General features: G+C 48.6%; 5 protein-coding genes and 1 non-coding gene across 6 annotated transcripts; 4 read left to right on the top strand and 2 right to left on the bottom strand.

Moving 5' to 3' along the window:
- Nucleotides 1-924: 924 nt before the first annotated feature.
- On the bottom strand, nt 925-2,258 carry B0J16DRAFT_335797 (uncharacterized protein). The gene is made up of 4 exons (XM_046127121.1): nt 1,934-2,258; nt 1,732-1,885; nt 1,352-1,684; nt 925-1,300 (listed from the first exon to the last, which is right to left on the bottom strand). The coding sequence occupies exons 1-4, from the start codon at nt 2,189-2,191 to the stop codon at nt 1,047-1,049; spliced, it is 999 nt and encodes a 332-aa protein (XP_045987594.1). The 5' UTR covers nt 2,192-2,258; the 3' UTR covers nt 925-1,046.
- Nucleotides 2,259-2,858: 600 nt separating this feature from the next.
- Nucleotides 2,859-2,949, top strand: B0J16DRAFT_t71. The gene has a single exon. It is a non-coding gene; the product is annotated as a tRNA-Pro (tRNA).
- A 40-nt stretch (nt 2,950-2,989) lies between these two features.
- On the bottom strand, nt 2,990-5,054 carry B0J16DRAFT_83964 (uncharacterized protein). Its single transcript, XM_046134552.1, has 2 exons — nt 4,132-5,054; nt 2,990-4,029 (listed from the first exon to the last, which is right to left on the bottom strand). Exons 1-2 carry the CDS (start codon nt 4,655-4,657, stop codon nt 3,401-3,403), a joined length of 1,155 nt encoding a protein of 384 aa, XP_045987595.1. The 5' UTR covers nt 4,658-5,054; the 3' UTR covers nt 2,990-3,400.
- Nucleotides 5,055-7,680: 2,626 nt separating this feature from the next.
- B0J16DRAFT_83983 (chitin synthase 1) lies at nt 7,681-11,171 on the top strand. Its single transcript, XM_046134553.1, has 3 exons — nt 7,681-8,298; nt 8,370-10,138; nt 10,187-11,171. Exons 1-3 carry the CDS (start codon nt 8,053-8,055, stop codon nt 10,905-10,907), a joined length of 2,736 nt encoding a protein of 911 aa, XP_045987596.1. The 5' UTR covers nt 7,681-8,052; the 3' UTR covers nt 10,908-11,171.
- Nucleotides 11,172-11,193: 22 nt separating this feature from the next.
- On the top strand, nt 11,194-11,700 carry B0J16DRAFT_412260 (uncharacterized protein; the record flags this gene model as incomplete). Its single annotated transcript, XM_046133286.1, has 1 exon — nt 11,194-11,700. The coding sequence occupies exon 1, from the start codon at nt 11,314-11,316 to the stop codon at nt 11,698-11,700; it is 387 nt and encodes a 128-aa protein (XP_045987597.1). The 5' UTR covers nt 11,194-11,313.
- Nucleotides 11,701-12,498: 798 nt separating this feature from the next.
- B0J16DRAFT_412261 (uncharacterized protein) lies at nt 12,499-14,115 on the top strand (the record flags this gene model as incomplete). Its single annotated transcript, XM_046133287.1, has 1 exon — nt 12,499-14,115. The coding sequence occupies one exon, from the start codon at nt 12,499-12,501 to the stop codon at nt 14,113-14,115; it is 1,617 nt and encodes a 538-aa protein (XP_045987598.1).
- Between the last annotated feature and the right edge of the window lie 735 nt (nt 14,116-14,850).

The raw sequence follows: 14,850 nt of genomic DNA on the forward strand, positions 1-14,850 counted from the left end.
GCAGAAGAAGGTTCGCCGCTACCTCTGCGTTTGTGTAATCACGAAGCGGCCAGGGCAGCGGTGCTTAGCCGAGCCGCGTGGAAAGAAATGCGCAGGAAACAATCCTGAAGAAAGGAAAGAAGAGAAGACGACACAGTGTTTGCTTATGGTGAAGATGAAAACACACAGCTCGATCTTCTCGGGTTGTTGAAGAGGAGTGTTGTGTGAGTGTTGTGTTGTGGGGGAGAAGAGAAGATGATTTGGTTGTGGTGGGGGGGATTTATAGGCACACAGCAACGCGCCAACAGTGAATCACCGCGTACTTGCCTGATTTACGGCAGGAGGCATTGGTTGCTAAGGCACCTACATATGGAAGGCACAATAACAAAGTGCAATTCAAGGCGGGAAGTTGGGTAATGGGCTGAGGAATTTCAAATCTCCGATGGAAGCTCTAGGACAAAATGGAAGGTTGGGCTTATGGCTGCATTGACACTTGCGGATAAAGCCACAGTTCGTGATAATAGAAGAGTATTCACTTGCAGGGTGGCTTGATTAGTTTGTGACTTTCTTTATCTGCCCCTGGATCCCCTAGGTACACAAAAGAAGTGTGATATTCTAGAGCAATCCTGGAAGCCAACACTGCTGTCAGAAAAAAAAAAGGCTCGACTATTAAAAGCCATCACCATCCATGGATGTGGGAATTAATCCTAGACTATCTATTTTCGTTGCCTCTGACATTTGCGGATAGTGTCTTTGTTACCCCCGGCCTGTTTCATCAACATGCAGCCATCCGCTTTAGAACCAAACGACACATCACACGTCACAATTTGTCTGCAGACCTGTTCTAGAATCATTTGGAAGAGAGATTGTCCCATCAGAAGTTCAAGATTGCATCTTGAAAGACATGCAGTTACCCGGATTAGATGAAAAAATCAAATTCTTATACCAACTACCAACTGTCACACTCACCAAACCAGGACTGACTACGGACTGCTGCAGATAGAAACGAAATCAAACAAGCCAACTCATAAGGAAAAGTCGCGGGCACAAAGAACTCCCAACATCGCTCAAGAAGTAAAGTACTTCTGCCAGAAGCCGCCAAGAGTCATCAGCTTGCCATCGCCAGCCAACCCTTTCGCTACAGCAGCCCTTGCTTTCAGATCACCAGCAATCTCCAAGTCATTCGCAACACCATAGTACAAGCCACCGGAGTACTGACAGAAACCAAACATGTACTTGACCGTCTCAATGCCTGGGTCGCCATACGTCTCCATGGTCTTCCAGTCTTCGATAGGCAGGAAGCGCGCCTTCTTCCCAGTTACTGCGAAGGATTAGTTGGCGCAAGCAGAAATCGGAACGGCAAACCGCATACCTTTTTCAAATTCAGAAACAAGCTTCTCAGGAGTTTCGCTGGCGCTGATGCCCTGGATGAGACGACCGTTGTGCTTCTCAGGATCAAGGAAAATTCCATGCACAAGATCACCATAGTCATCACCAATGGAGATGAAAGGGATCTTGCCGTTACCACCCCAGCGAGGAACATGCAGAGTCATGTATCCTTCCTCATCAGCCGAGAAAGGAAATCCTCCGAGCAGAGGTGCGAACTCTTCCACCAGGTGGTTTTCAAGGTACCAGCCAGGGCTGACAATGTTGACAGTTTCAAAGGCACCTTTGCTCTTTGCATACTGCCCAATAGCATTTTTCACTAACCAGAGTTAGCAATGGCGATTCGAGTGCAGGAGGACAACTTACTGTCGAAAGCGCGGTTAGGGATCGCGCCTCCAGTGATTTCAGAAGCAGAAGCCATGCCACTATACACGAAGTGAGGAACTCCCGCCTCAGCTGCAGCATCTATAATGGCTTTGCCAACATCAAGCTCGGTAGGTCCATCTGCCTGGTTAACAGACTATATGCGATGTTAGTAGAAAATTCCTTGCTAATTCCTATAACTTACAGGATCATCCGAATTCGTGTTGACGAAGACGCCCCAACTCCCCCTGAACGCTTCAACTACCTCTTCTTTGACAAGACCATCAGCCTTGACGACTTCAACACCCTGACTGGCCAAACCCTTGGCTTTTTCGGAGTCAGGGTTGCGAGTAATGCCACGGATCTTGAAGGACTGGGATTTGTTCTGGAGGAGAGACTGGACGACGCTTCCGCCCTGAGAACCAGTTGCCCCATAGACAGTGATGAGTTTAGAAGAAGTCATGATGAAGATGAGTGGGAAAGACTATAAGCTTGAAGGTATGATTGTGTAAGGTTGGCTTAGAATTGGTTGCTGATGGATATTCTCGATTTCTACGGACAAGACACATCCTTATATATTCAAACATCACGATCCAGATACACCAGCTTGCACGCTATGGCTTCAGCTCAGTTACGTACGAAGTTGCGAATAAATGATCTCGGGGCACGCGGCCACCGTAAGAATCGGCATTTCAAGCTATGAATTATCCCGATCGTCCACTTTTAGCAGCTAAAATGACGAGAGAACCAACCACAAACCGTAAGAATAGCAATGGAGTTTCTCATCATCCGTCTCAAGGCTGTGGCTTGCAGTACGCCCACTTTTGGCGGCGTTCGCCAAGGTGTGGAGATTACTAATTCCGCTCTGGAGAGCTGAAGATGGGGATTATTGCGGAGGAGCGGACTTGGTGGAATATTGAGAGGGAGAGGATAATGGCATGATTAATGATATTATTCTAGGACTATAGATCGGTTGTCGTCTGATTAGACTATGTCAAGGGACGGTTGTTCGGAAGGGTTGCATGGAATTAATGTTTACTCAACATGAGTGGCACAAAAATAACAGGGTCTTAGCTATCAATTGCAAGCTCGTCGTTCACCAACAGAACAACCAATGTTCTGTAATCACCGGTCTGGTGGTCTAGTGGTATGATTCTCGCTTAGGGAAAACCCTATAGCATAGCTTGCGAGAGGTCCCGGGTTCAATCCCCGGCCAGACCCTTTCTTTTGCACTTTTGGCTGCCTGATCTCATGGATTATTGTTCCCTTTTTGCTATTTGCTCGCTTTACGTTTCCGGCAAGTGTTATCTATGCATGCTTGTTGTGTTGCCTGCAAGTGACTGATTGATCATGGCTAACTAGGATCACCACCAACCACTAACGGGGACAACATCACTATCTACCACGTCAATTAAGCCTGGCTGAGACCACACACAGATGAAAGGAAGTGCATTCCTTAGAAATCAGCGCCGGCAGTATGTATATTGGTGGCTCAGAAAGATACCAAATCTCATTATTGGAAGTCATTATACCCCTTATACGAAAACCCTTATCCAGCCCTCCCCTCTACCAACTCCAACCAAGCCAGGTAAGAAACGCAGCACCTCTACGCATCAAAACTCCAAAGGAGATAGAACTTACCAACGCTTCAACCATAGAAAATCCAGGGCAACTACCTATATCGAGAATTATCCGGTAGTTCCCACCTCTGAACACTCTCATGCGGCGTATAAGCATTCGCCCCGTTCGTATTCCCAGGCAGCTCAGGCGGCCTTGCCTCTCCCGACATTTCCACCCTGGCATCACGGCCATCCATCTCCAGAGTCGGTCTCAAGCCCTCGCCAGTCATCTCATGCTGTCCTGCTACCTGGATAGGAGGACTGGGTGTCAAGCCAGGAAAGGGGCGGATCTCGCGACCACCAAGCTCACGCTGAACGCCGGTGTCAGACAACTCATTGGCCTTGGGCAGTGAAGAAACGGAGGAGATCGTTGATGCGCCGACGGGCTTTCTTTGGAGAGTGTCTTTTCTTCCAGGTGTAGAGGCAGAGGAGGTGACAACGGTAGGACCGCCGCCCGTGGTGACTTCGCTGAGTGGTTGGGTAGGATGAGAAAGCTGAGCTTTACGTCGTCTTCTTTGTCTTCTCCACCAGAATGCGAATATGGCTCCAGCTATCAATGCGACGACGGGTACTGCTACTCCCACACCAATCTTGATAGCAGACGAGCCATCGTCATCATTCTTGGGCGATGCTGGAGATCCGTCCGAGTTCACGAAGTAGGTCGAGGTCGCTTCGACGATTACTAGAAAAAAGAAGTTAACAAGGGATTCTCAGCAGGATAAGCACAGAAGCAGTACCTGAAGCAGCAGCAAAGGCACCGTCACCATGAGCAGCAGGAACTTACCCTGCGTCCTGACAGCACCGTCTTCTGCCGTCTGCGTAATGACAGTCATACGAGTCGAAGTCGCATCAATGTCGGAGTTGGCAGTTCGACTAGGCTGCGCATCGTTATCGGTGTCACTGCTCTCGGCAGTGGCCTCTTCCGTAGCTTCGGCCGGGTTATACCATTCAGTGGCACCAGGCTGCGTGAATCCCGCAGCCATACAATAAGAAGCATAGTATGATTGCATAGAGATCAAGTCTCTGGTGCGATCACCTGCAGAGCACGACGACGTGACACATTTGGACATGAGTTCAGCGGCCTTGGACGCCGAGGCTGCCGCTGTAGCGCAGTAACAATTGTTCTCATAGGGAGCGCCACAGCCCATGGCTTGGCCCACGTCCTGATCGTAGGTATAGGTGTAGTAGAGGCATTTGCTGATACATCGGTGACCGACTTTGTCGAGGTCGGACTCGATGCTGACACTTCCGAAGTCGGCAGCCAGAATAAGGGGGATCAAGGTCAGAACAACTGAAAGAAGGGTAACCATGGCTGCTGGAGCTGTATCTCCATTAAGGAGACTAGATGTTCACGTACGATAGTGTCGGTTTGAAGTGGTTCCTGAATTAACAAGACGAAAGTAAACCACACAGCTACAACACGGGCACCAGCACTATATGAGCCCGAGAGATTCATGTACCAGAAAGCCTAAACTACCGCACCGTATCTGAACCCCGTCTTGCTTTCTTCTTGGCTTCAAGTATTGACCTAGCCAGTTTAAGGTCAGTCGAGGATCGGCATTGAAGCCATTTTCCGTCAAAGCATACAGTTTGGCGTTAATACCAGGGGCAAGTTTCTTTCAATTGGCCAACTTAAAAAGATAATAAGTTCATTGGGTGGTGTGCTGCATGAGCTGAAAGGTAGTGGCGGCTGGAAAGAGTCACGATGGGATGTGAAACCGCCATGTCGGCAAGACGTTTGCTACTAGGAGACAATATTTGGGTTACTGAAGCACGGCATTTGACCTTATATGAAGCTAAGGGACTGCGAGTTCGAACATTAGCCCTTCTGCTATTTGATCCTTCAGATTTCGTCGTTTCATCTTGTCCATCTCTATCATGGAAGTCAGTTATCGAGGGGATCTTGATAGAGAGGCTAATAGTATAACTGCCGGGATACCATTGGGTTCTGCCCTGCAAGGGTCACAAAGCTGGTGCAGAAGAGAGACCAAAACGATGCCAGGATGAGGTATGGAGGGAGTTCAGCCGCAGTCAAGGGACGGACCGTGGTGGCTCAGCATTGGCCTCTTGAACCATCTAAGATCTCCCGTGACCTGAAACCCCGGCCATCTTGAGATATTTGCTATAATTCTACTGGTCACTAACTCGGACTGTCTGTTCAAGGACATTCGTGTGTTTCTTAAGAGAATTTGATGTGGGAGGTCTCAGAGTGAAGCGCTTCGATGCAGGGTGTAGTCAAAATAAGGAGCGATCTACAACTTTACCTGCAGGCAGACTTTGTGTAGACAATCAATTAGACCAGTGGTGAGTGTGAACGGAAACACTTTCTACTCGTTCTCATTCTTGAAACTTGTACCTGGTTGCTCACTCCTAATCTCAATGAACGTAGTTGGTTTATAAATCTGACAAGATCGAGCATCAACCAATGAACGATCTGCGATATGATATCAACGTTGATGGGGGGTTTAACAGCATCATGACTTCTTATATGACCTTGCATTTGCCGTTATTGAAGGGGTCCTGTGGCGGTCGGAATAAAAGACAAAAACAGTGAATCTGGTTGGATTAAGCTCTTTGACTTTGGATGTATCCACTTGATGCGGGGTCAAGACGTTCAGCTACTGCAAGTACTTGAGCAACAATAACAGTGAAGCCTTTTACAGTTCAACGGGTCTGGAATGAAGCAAAGAGTTTGTTGTGCCAGGTTTGACGATGAGCATCCACGTAAGGCATGGCAAAACGCTTGGAGCAAGACTACGCAAGGACAGTCGCAAACCAAAACCTTGGCGCAGGGGTTTCTAATTGACAGGTCGTGGCGCAGTCTCAGAACTGCGGCATTTCTAACCAACCACGAATACATATTCCCTTCGGATTTCGACTGTGGCGATTCATTCGTCGACAGACAGGAAAAGATATTTTTGGATTTCTGCTGATCAGGTACTGGTTGTGTGAGTGGAGGAGGGACGGGATGCGATGAGATGGAGATGGGTATGCTAGGGCTGCAGCTTACTATTCCTTCTGTTCTGCAGGATAAGACTGAGTGAGGTGAGGGTGTAAGAAATAAGGGAATGGAATTCCCACAAACAATCCTTACAAAGTGATCTAGACTATTTCGTCGCTTATACAACCGAAGTCCTTATCCTGAGGAGGCTTCACTAGTCGGTGTAGGGTCGAGTCTAATAACAAGAACTCTAGGGTAAAAGACATTCACTAAAGAGCCTTACAGTTCAGCTCAAAGCCTCAGAGACTCACATTCGACGCGAAGGCTTGAAAAGGCGTTATCTAGGGCTGGGCTGGATGTTTTTGGCTGGATATCTGGCGGAGGCGCGGCTTGAGGCTAGGCTCTGGAAGGATTGACCTGAGGGGTCCTAGGCTGCGGCTGGGCTGACAGAAGTCACCGGGCTGAGGATGATGAGACAAGACAATACAGCTATCAGAGCTGACTACATACCGAGAAATAGTATTAGAATTGACTGCTCCTTCCCATGATATGTTGTTCATTTCTCTCTCGCTCTCTCTCGAACTTCGCTATCTCCCATCAACAATCTAGGAGACCTGATCCTTGCCCATCTCTCCATATCCCTGTTGGCGGTTCAAGCCGAGCCCCAAACTCGACGTCACTTACCCTCAGACGTCGACGAATTAATTTATCAGGGACCCAGTTCTTTATCGGTCACTGGGTCACCAAAGGATCGCCCATTACTATCCCACACTGGAAGCGCCTGAAACACAAAGGCCATTCGCATTGAAGGGCCCTTCCAATTCCTTGGATTTAGCGGAATAAACGGAGTCTGCCAAGGCATTTGGAACGTTTTTTCTCAACTGTCTGTTCGCCGAGCCACAGACAGTCGACGCAGCTTGTTAGCCACTAACGCTCACTGATCGGACTTGAATACTTCGCGACCTGGACTGAAGCGTCCGATCCCTGCGGCTGCAGTCTGACATACATTCGTCCAATATTTTCGTCAGCTTTTGTCTTTGTCCTACACTATTTTTTGTTTTCTTTCCCTTTTTTCTTTCTCTTGAAATACCTGTGCATTCGTTTCACAGTATCGTTCGTTGCCTGTTAATAGGCTACTTGCATGACACACGACGCTTCTAAACAAACAAACAGTCGGTCGCCATTACTTGCTTTAGCTTGGAGGTGGACCACCTGAAGCGAAACCCGGGGCAACGGCCAGCGCATCCATCATCATCGAGCAACTCCAGCTCCAGCTCAGAAAATACCTAAACCACATACTTCAAACAACATATGCGAATAGCGCCCTGAGTGCGCAGAGTCAATCGCAATCATGTCGTATAATCGCCTGAGTAAGTTCCTTTCACTCGTAACCCTTGGATCAGCATCTGCCCCCTTTCTCCCTCAATATGAGACAGACGAAACATACCCCTCCCCTCCCTCTTAAACAACACCCCTGGTCGTAATTGCGACTCGACGTTACTACTGGTACTTGAATTCCTCGTCGTTTCGCGAAATTCAATGCCACAACAACATTAAACCCGCCGTTTTCTCTTTCGCTGTTACTTGCGATAGAGTTTCCCGTTGCTACGACGCAGGACGCGCACGCCGTGGCACACCCGGCAACATCTTATTTGTCTGCGCCCGCATCAAGACCTGCGCATGCCAAATATACAATAAACATACTCAGAACACCTTATCTAACTTCAATTGCTTTCAGACGACGATTACTACAACAACAACGAGATGGATCCTCGTATAGATCCTCGTTACGGCGCGCAGCCTATGGCTCATCCGCATCGGACACCCTCGCCAAGTCAACCGCTCCAGCCAGGCTACCAGCTCGACGATAACCCCTTCGACGATGGCCGATATGGACAGTATGGCGCTTCTTCACAGCATCTTGCTTCTCAGCAGCATCTCGCTATGCCAACGCCCGATCCTCATGGAAGATTAGCCACTCCCAGCGACCACTTAAATCTCAATGCCGCAGTAAGTTTCCAACGCACTTCTGGTGAACGTTTTATTCGTTGAGTTTATTCCATACTAACTTTACATTCCAGCAATCAGTGGACAACCTGTCCGGTTATGGACCTCCTACACAAGATTACGCCGTGAACCCAGAAGCGCACCACGATGCCTACTACAACCAACCCTACGAGCCTCGCCCGGGACAGCCCTACGATCAAGGGTACGAGCAGGACTACGATCAACCTTACGATGTGCCAGACAACCGACCTATGCTGTCTCATCAACAGTCTGAAGCCCCCAGCGAGTACCAAGATCAGCCCCAACAAGGCGGTGGCATAAAGCGTTGGAAAACCGTTAAGCAGGTTCTGCTGTACCGCGGTAACCTTGTTCTGGATTGTCCCGTTCCTCCGGTTCTTCTGCAGCAGAACCCTCACGGAGAGCGTGATGAATTCACACACATGCGATATTCCGCTGCTACTTGCGACCCTAATGATTTCTACGACCATGACTTTACACTGCGACAGAGGCTCTTCACCAAGCCCCGACACACTGAGCTCTTCATTGTCGTGACAATGTACAACGAGGATGACATTCTGTTTGCCCGAACCATGACCGGTGTCTTTAAGAACATTGAGTACATGTGTAACCGACCGAACAGTAAGACATGGGGTAAGGATGCCTGGAAGAAGATCGTTGTCTGTGTCGTCAGCGATGGTCGATCCAAGATCAACCCTCGAACCAAGGCATTGTTGGCTGGTATGGGTGTATACCAAGAAGGTATTGCGAAGCAGCAGGTCAACGGAAAGGACGTCACAGCCCATATTTACGAGTACACCACGCAGACTCATCTTCAGATTAAGAACGATGTTGTTCAGCTTGTCCACAGACGCCAGCCCGTCCAGATGCTCTTCTGTTTGAAGGAGAAGAACGCCAAGAAGATCAACTCGCACAGATGGTTCTTTACAGCCTTCGGTAGAGTTTTGGACCCCAACATTTGTGTCCTTCTCGATGCTGGTACGCGCCCTGGTGGAAGCTCAATTTACCATCTCTGGAAGGCCTTTGATCTTGAGCCCATGTGCGGTGGTGCTTGTGGTGAAATCAAGGCTATGTTGGGTACTGGTGGAAAATACCTTCTGAACCCGTTGGTCGCTGCTCAGAACTTCGAGTACAAGATGAGCAACATTCTCGACAAGCCTCTGGAATCTGCATTCGGTTTCATTTCCGTGTTGCCCGGTGCTTTCTCAGCTTATCGCTACGTTGCTCTCCAAAACGACAAGAACGGAAAGGGACCTCTCGAGAAGTACTTTCTGGGAGAAACCCTCCATGGTGGAAGTGATGCCGGTCTTTTCGAGTCCAACATGTACCTCGCTGAAGATCGTATTCTTTGCTTCGAGCTTGTCACCAAGCGCAACTGTCATTGGATTCTTCAGTACGTCAAGTCCGCTACTGGTGAGACTGATGTTCCCGATACAGTGACAGAGCTGGTTCTCCAGCGACGTCGTTGGTTAAACGGTTCTTTCTTCGCTGCTATCTACGCTATTGTCCACTTCCTCGATTTCCTCCGGTCCGATCACAGTTTCCTGCGAAAGTTTGCTTTCTTCATCGAATTCATCTTTAACACTATCAACATGATCTTCGCTTGGTTTGCTATTGGCAATTTCTTCCTGATTTTCAAGATTCTTACGACGAGTTTGGGTGACGATCTGTTACTTGGACGGACCGGAGAGATTTTAGGTGTGGTCTTCACCTGGCTCTACGGTGTATTCTTGATTACTTGTTTCGTGCTATCACTGGGCAATCGACCAGCAGGTTCTGGTAGACTTTACACCGCTATGTGTTGGTTCTGGGCTGCTATTATGATGTAAGTTGATTCGACCCAGTTATGCGACCTATTACTAACAGTCTTCAGCTATCTAATGTTTGCTGCAATCTTCATCTCGGTCAAGTCTATCATCAGAGACGTTAACGACTCAAATGGCTTTAACATTAACGATCTATTCAAGAATAAGGTCTTTTATATGCTGATTATTTCGGTCATGTCGACATATGGTATCTGGCTGATCGCTTCGTTGATCATGCTGGATCCTTGGCATATGGTTACCTCGTTCGCTCAGTACATGCTTCTCACACCTACCTTCACCAACGTCCTGAACGTGTACGCCTTCTGTAACACACACGATGTTTCTTGGGGTACGAAGGGTGACGACAAGGTTGAGAAGCTTCCTTCCGTCAACACCAAGGACGGTACTGGAAAGACAGATTTGCCCGACGAAGGAGATTTGAACGCGCAATACCAGCGAGAAATCGCAGTCTTTGCCCAGAAGCATGTTGAAGTCAAGGTTGCCCCCACCCCCAGCATACTCCAGGAGAAACAGATGGACTACTACAGAGGTGTGCGAACTGGTGTCGTACTTATGTGGATGGTCACCAACTTCGGTCTTGCAGCGATCGTCCTTAGTTCGGCCGGCCTGGATCGAATCTCCTCCTCCAAAGACGACCAGGAGGCAGCGAAGCTGGACCGTTCCAACATCTACATGTCCATTATCTTTTGGAGTGTTGCGGGTCTCAGTGCGTTCAAGTTCATCGGTGCCATGTGGTTCTTGGTTGTGCGCATGTTCCGAGGTGTCTAGGTTGGGAGGCACAGTCACCGCAGGGAAACGGGAAAGTTCGTTTAGCTCTTCACACTTTATACCCTTTTCATGAAAGAGATGTCCGCGCACGTTGAATGGGCGGCTTGGATTAACGTGTATGTATTACTTTTTATGTTGATGTCATATCCTGGATGTTTTGACACAGCTACGGAGGTTGCGATACATACCAGGATGGCGTTTGGGTTGTTTAGTCTTTTATATCTTAGATGTACACATACTAGGATCAATTTTACGATTTGATACACTTTGTTTGCTCATCCATTGACTTGTCGTGACTGTTGTTGTGAGTCTTGTATCGTTTACTCGTCGGATCCACAAAAGTCCGATCGCCATATCATGACGACGTTCAATCTTGTTACAAGCTCTCATTCAGAACAAGATCACCATGCCACGCAGCCCATCACTCTTCAACTGCCTAATAAGGACTCACCACATAACATCCCGCAAAAAGCTCTGGCGCGTCCGCCGCGCAGCAGAAAACCTCAATGTAGACTGGCTTCTGGTGAAAAGCGGCAGTCCGCCCGGTCTAATGTTTGCCGAAGCGCGGGACCTGTCGGAGCTGACCGAGTGGGTTTCCACAGTACAGTCGCTGCGCTACAAAGACTATCGATGTGTTGCGAAGCCTGCGCCTGCGCCGGAGGGGAGTGAGGTAGAGGATAAGGGGGTGAGGAGGATGGGGTTTGAGGAGATGACTGAGGTGAAGGAGTTTGCTAAGGTTATGGAGGAGAGGGGATTGGGAGGGTGGTGGAAGAGGGGGATGGGGTATGAGTGATGATCGTGAGGAGAGGGTTTGGTGAATTTGAAGGCGACGCGTCGAACGCGCGGCCGGGGTATCGTCGAGGGGAGTGTTGGAGAAGGAGGGAAAGTGAGTTTATCAACTGAATTGGATATGATGCAGTACTAATACATGTCTAGATCAAGCAGATACGAGCAGTGGAAGTTGTTTTGTGTTCCAAGGTCAGCCTTATGAGCATGCTGAAACAGGGACTAAAAAGTATCCGAGTTTATCAGATCTAAGACCAAGCCGCAACGGGTGTTTCTTATTTCCAGATCGAGGAATGGCTGTGAGGCTATATCAGTGGCCTTCACGATGAAATTGTGCTATACTTGCTTTGCGGCAGGGCGCCCTCAATTCTCACTTCACCCTACGTAGGCAGCTTAAGTGAATAATAGTCTAATATGGCTTAAATCATTTCGTCTCTTGTGCTCTTCGGTAGTGATTAACTGCCTTAGTAGGCAGTCTAAAGCAGCTGCGCAAGCACTGTCTGCCAGTTGCAACTGCAACTGCCAGGCAGGTGTAAACAAAGTGCGTCTTTGTTTGTGTAACTTCCTGCCTACCTTACTACCTGGAGCCAAGGCACCTACCTACCTAACGTATTGACTGACCTACAGCCGCTCCTTCTCCATCACAACATTTGGGAGCCTTCACATCATCTTCAAGTACCTTAGGTAAGGCTTAGGGCACCGAAATAAAGTATCCTAAATGCTGATCTAAACTGACCTAAACCAGCAATAAGCGACCAAATTATTTCGTCCCTTAGGCTATGCCTTTGGTGGTCACACCTTCATCATGGATCACGAATCGTGCCCGCTGCTCAGTCTGTCCACTGAACTGATCTTCCAGATCGTCGGATACAGTGATCCTCCCGACATCCTCGCTCTTGGTCTGACTTGCTCCGACCTTCATCACCGATGCCGATCTCTTCTTGAGCAGCACCAAGATGCCTACGAAAAATACAGAGTCACCTCGGACCTGTCCCCAGAAACAGTTGTCGATCTACTGAAAGACACTCCTGCAGCTGAGATCAACAGATACCACGTTCGCGAACTCGAGTTCTGGGGTAGCCGCCTAAAATGGCAAGATTGGCGGTCATGGAATCCAGCGCTGTCTGGTAACTACCGACTCGCCGAAGAAGAGCCCTCGAGGTCAGCATGGGATGCACGAGAGGTTGAAGAATATATTCAGAAGGGGCTTGGCTTGTGGGACCTCACCGAAGAAGGGATCGAGGAGCTTCGAATGAGTCTTGAACGGGGCAGTGAGGCATGGCTCAAATTACTCATCATCTCCCTGTGCCCTCGACTTCACAGTATCAGATTCGTCAAGCGAAGGGGCGATTCCTACAACATCCTCGCATGGATGGCGATGGCTATTAGTTGGAGCGTAGAATACGGATGGCAATGGCCCCCGGGCTTCGAGTCATTACGAAGCATATCCGTTGGAATCTCAATGCTGAGCCATGTGTCGCACGAAGAAGAGGAAGAGTACTACGATGGATTTGAAGAATTCACAAAGCTTTTCCACATACCTAACCTCGAGAACATTTACTTCAATGGGCTTTCCTGCGAAGAAAACATGTGGGAAGAACACATATGGGATAAGGACTTGCTCCCCGATGGTACCTCGAACGTCGAAAATCTCTTCCTCGATGGCGTCGAAGGGGGCTGGGACGACTTCTATGATTGGCTCTCTCGCGCTTCAACGAAGCTGGATACAGTTGTCCTCAGGGCAATTGACTCTCGTAGAGGCGGTTTGCACGATGTCGGCAGCCTCGTTGACAGCCTGGCCAATACGAACGAGAAGTTGAAGCGGCTCGTTCTTTATCACCCCGAAGCAATACATGACCAACCATGCAGGCCATCAGAGATTTACAATCATGAGTCCATCAAACAAATCACCATGGCGGCCTCTGATATCTATTTCCGCTTTGATTACGCCGCGGACGACAGGACTTTTAGAGAGTCAGATATCCCGTTTGCGTTTCCACCCAACATCGAAGCAGTATATATCTGGGGAGAGTGGAAAGGCCTCGGGTTTCGAGATCAGCGGGGCCTAAGAAACCTCGATATGTTTCTGGCGGAACTCATTGAATCGGGTGTTTACAAACACCTCAAAGTTGTCTACGTCGAACGCCCGTATAGAGAACTTCTTTATGGCAGTATATCCAACGACGGCCTCGGCACTGCAGAACGGAGAAAACATGCTTTCCAAAGAGCCATCGTTGCAGGGCACAAGACCGGTGTACATGTTTGCACACATAGGGATGACGGGGGTTACTGGAAGAATTTCCCGGCTAGGCCTGACCGATTTGATATCAAAACTGGTCCTTATGCGGCCGAGAGGCCAGCGGACTGGAAGATCAACCTGGAAACTGGTGAATGGGAGCCCGATTGGATGTGGAGAATGTGAGGAGTGTTTCACTGTGTACCCTAAACATCCTCTAAGCCTTAGGATGAAGATAAAAGTTACCTAAATACTAGTCTAAGATGGCATAGTGTGACCCAAATCTCGTCTCTTAGGCTCTCGTTCTTTCTACAGATCATCGACTATGCTACGATCGTACTGGTAATTCTCTTTTAGCCTCTCTTCCATTGCTATCACTCGATGGTGCAAGGACTCCACGTTACTGTCCAGGTGATGGATTACTTGACTTGCAACTGCAAGCTGGTTCTGTACTAACTCAGTCTTTGATGTATCTTCTTTGTTCTCTGTGCCATCGTCTGGGCTCCCTTGGCCGCCTGGTCAGACAACAGTTGTGCTTCACAAATGCTTGCTCTGTGCGCTTTAAGCTTGTTGATAGGCCAAGTGAGCGTTGTCAGAAGTCAGTCATCATTAGAGTTGTAAGAGGAAGGCTTATAAAAGTAACCATAGTCTGTTATTAACTGAGCACCATTGGCGCAATTAGCTCGTGTGTCAGTGATTGCATTGGTACATGCTGATTTGATGTCCTTTCTACGAGCAATAATGGCACCATTTTATATTCTTGTTTTTTTCCCCGGGGCTTTTGACGGACTCATCTGTGGCTCAGACTGTTTTAAAAACTCAAGGAGGTTCACATCGAAGGCAACTGGAGCAACCTCAATATCGCCAATGGTAAGATATTCCTTCGGGGCGATGGAATGGCAAAGACTAATAAATCGCCGG

The sequence above is a fragment of the Fusarium flagelliforme genome, assembly GCF_020744385.1.
Source record: "Fusarium flagelliforme strain FIESC 12 MPI-CAGE-AA-0113 chromosome Unknown B0J16scaffold_2, whole genome shotgun sequence".
NCBI classification, from domain to species: domain Eukaryota; kingdom Fungi; phylum Ascomycota; class Sordariomycetes; order Hypocreales; family Nectriaceae; genus Fusarium; species Fusarium flagelliforme.

What these genes read in the sequence shown, in the direction of transcription:
- B0J16DRAFT_335797 (XM_046127121.1), bottom strand. Translation starts at nt 2,191, where the DNA reads ATGACTTCTTCTAAACTCATCACTGTCTATGGGGCAACTGGTTCTCAG. An exon ending in ACACGAATTCGGATGATCCT is followed by an intron (nt 1,886 to 1,933) that starts GTAAGTTATAGG and finishes CATCGCATATAG; the next exon opens with TCTGTTAACCAGGCAGATGG. An exon ending in CCCTAACCGCGCTTTCGACA is followed by an intron (nt 1,685 to 1,731) that starts GTAAGTTGTCCT and finishes AACTCTGGTTAG; the next exon opens with TGAAAAATGCTATTGGGCAG.
- B0J16DRAFT_83964 (XM_046134552.1), bottom strand. Translation starts at nt 4,657, where the DNA reads ATGGTTACCCTTCTTTCAGTTGTTCTGACCTTGATCCCCCTTATTCTG. An exon ending in CGGTGCTGTCAGGACGCAGG is followed by an intron (nt 4,030 to 4,131) that starts GTAAGTTCCTGC and finishes TCTTTTTTCTAG; the next exon opens with TAATCGTCGAAGCGACCTCG.
- B0J16DRAFT_83983 (XM_046134553.1), top strand. Translation starts at nt 8,053, where the DNA reads ATGGATCCTCGTATAGATCCTCGTTACGGCGCGCAGCCTATGGCTCAT. An exon ending in ACTTAAATCTCAATGCCGCA is followed by an intron (nt 8,299 to 8,369) that starts GTAAGTTTCCAA and finishes TTTACATTCCAG; the next exon opens with CAATCAGTGGACAACCTGTC. An exon ending in TTCTGGGCTGCTATTATGAT is followed by an intron (nt 10,139 to 10,186) that starts GTAAGTTGATTC and finishes AACAGTCTTCAG; the next exon opens with CTATCTAATGTTTGCTGCAA.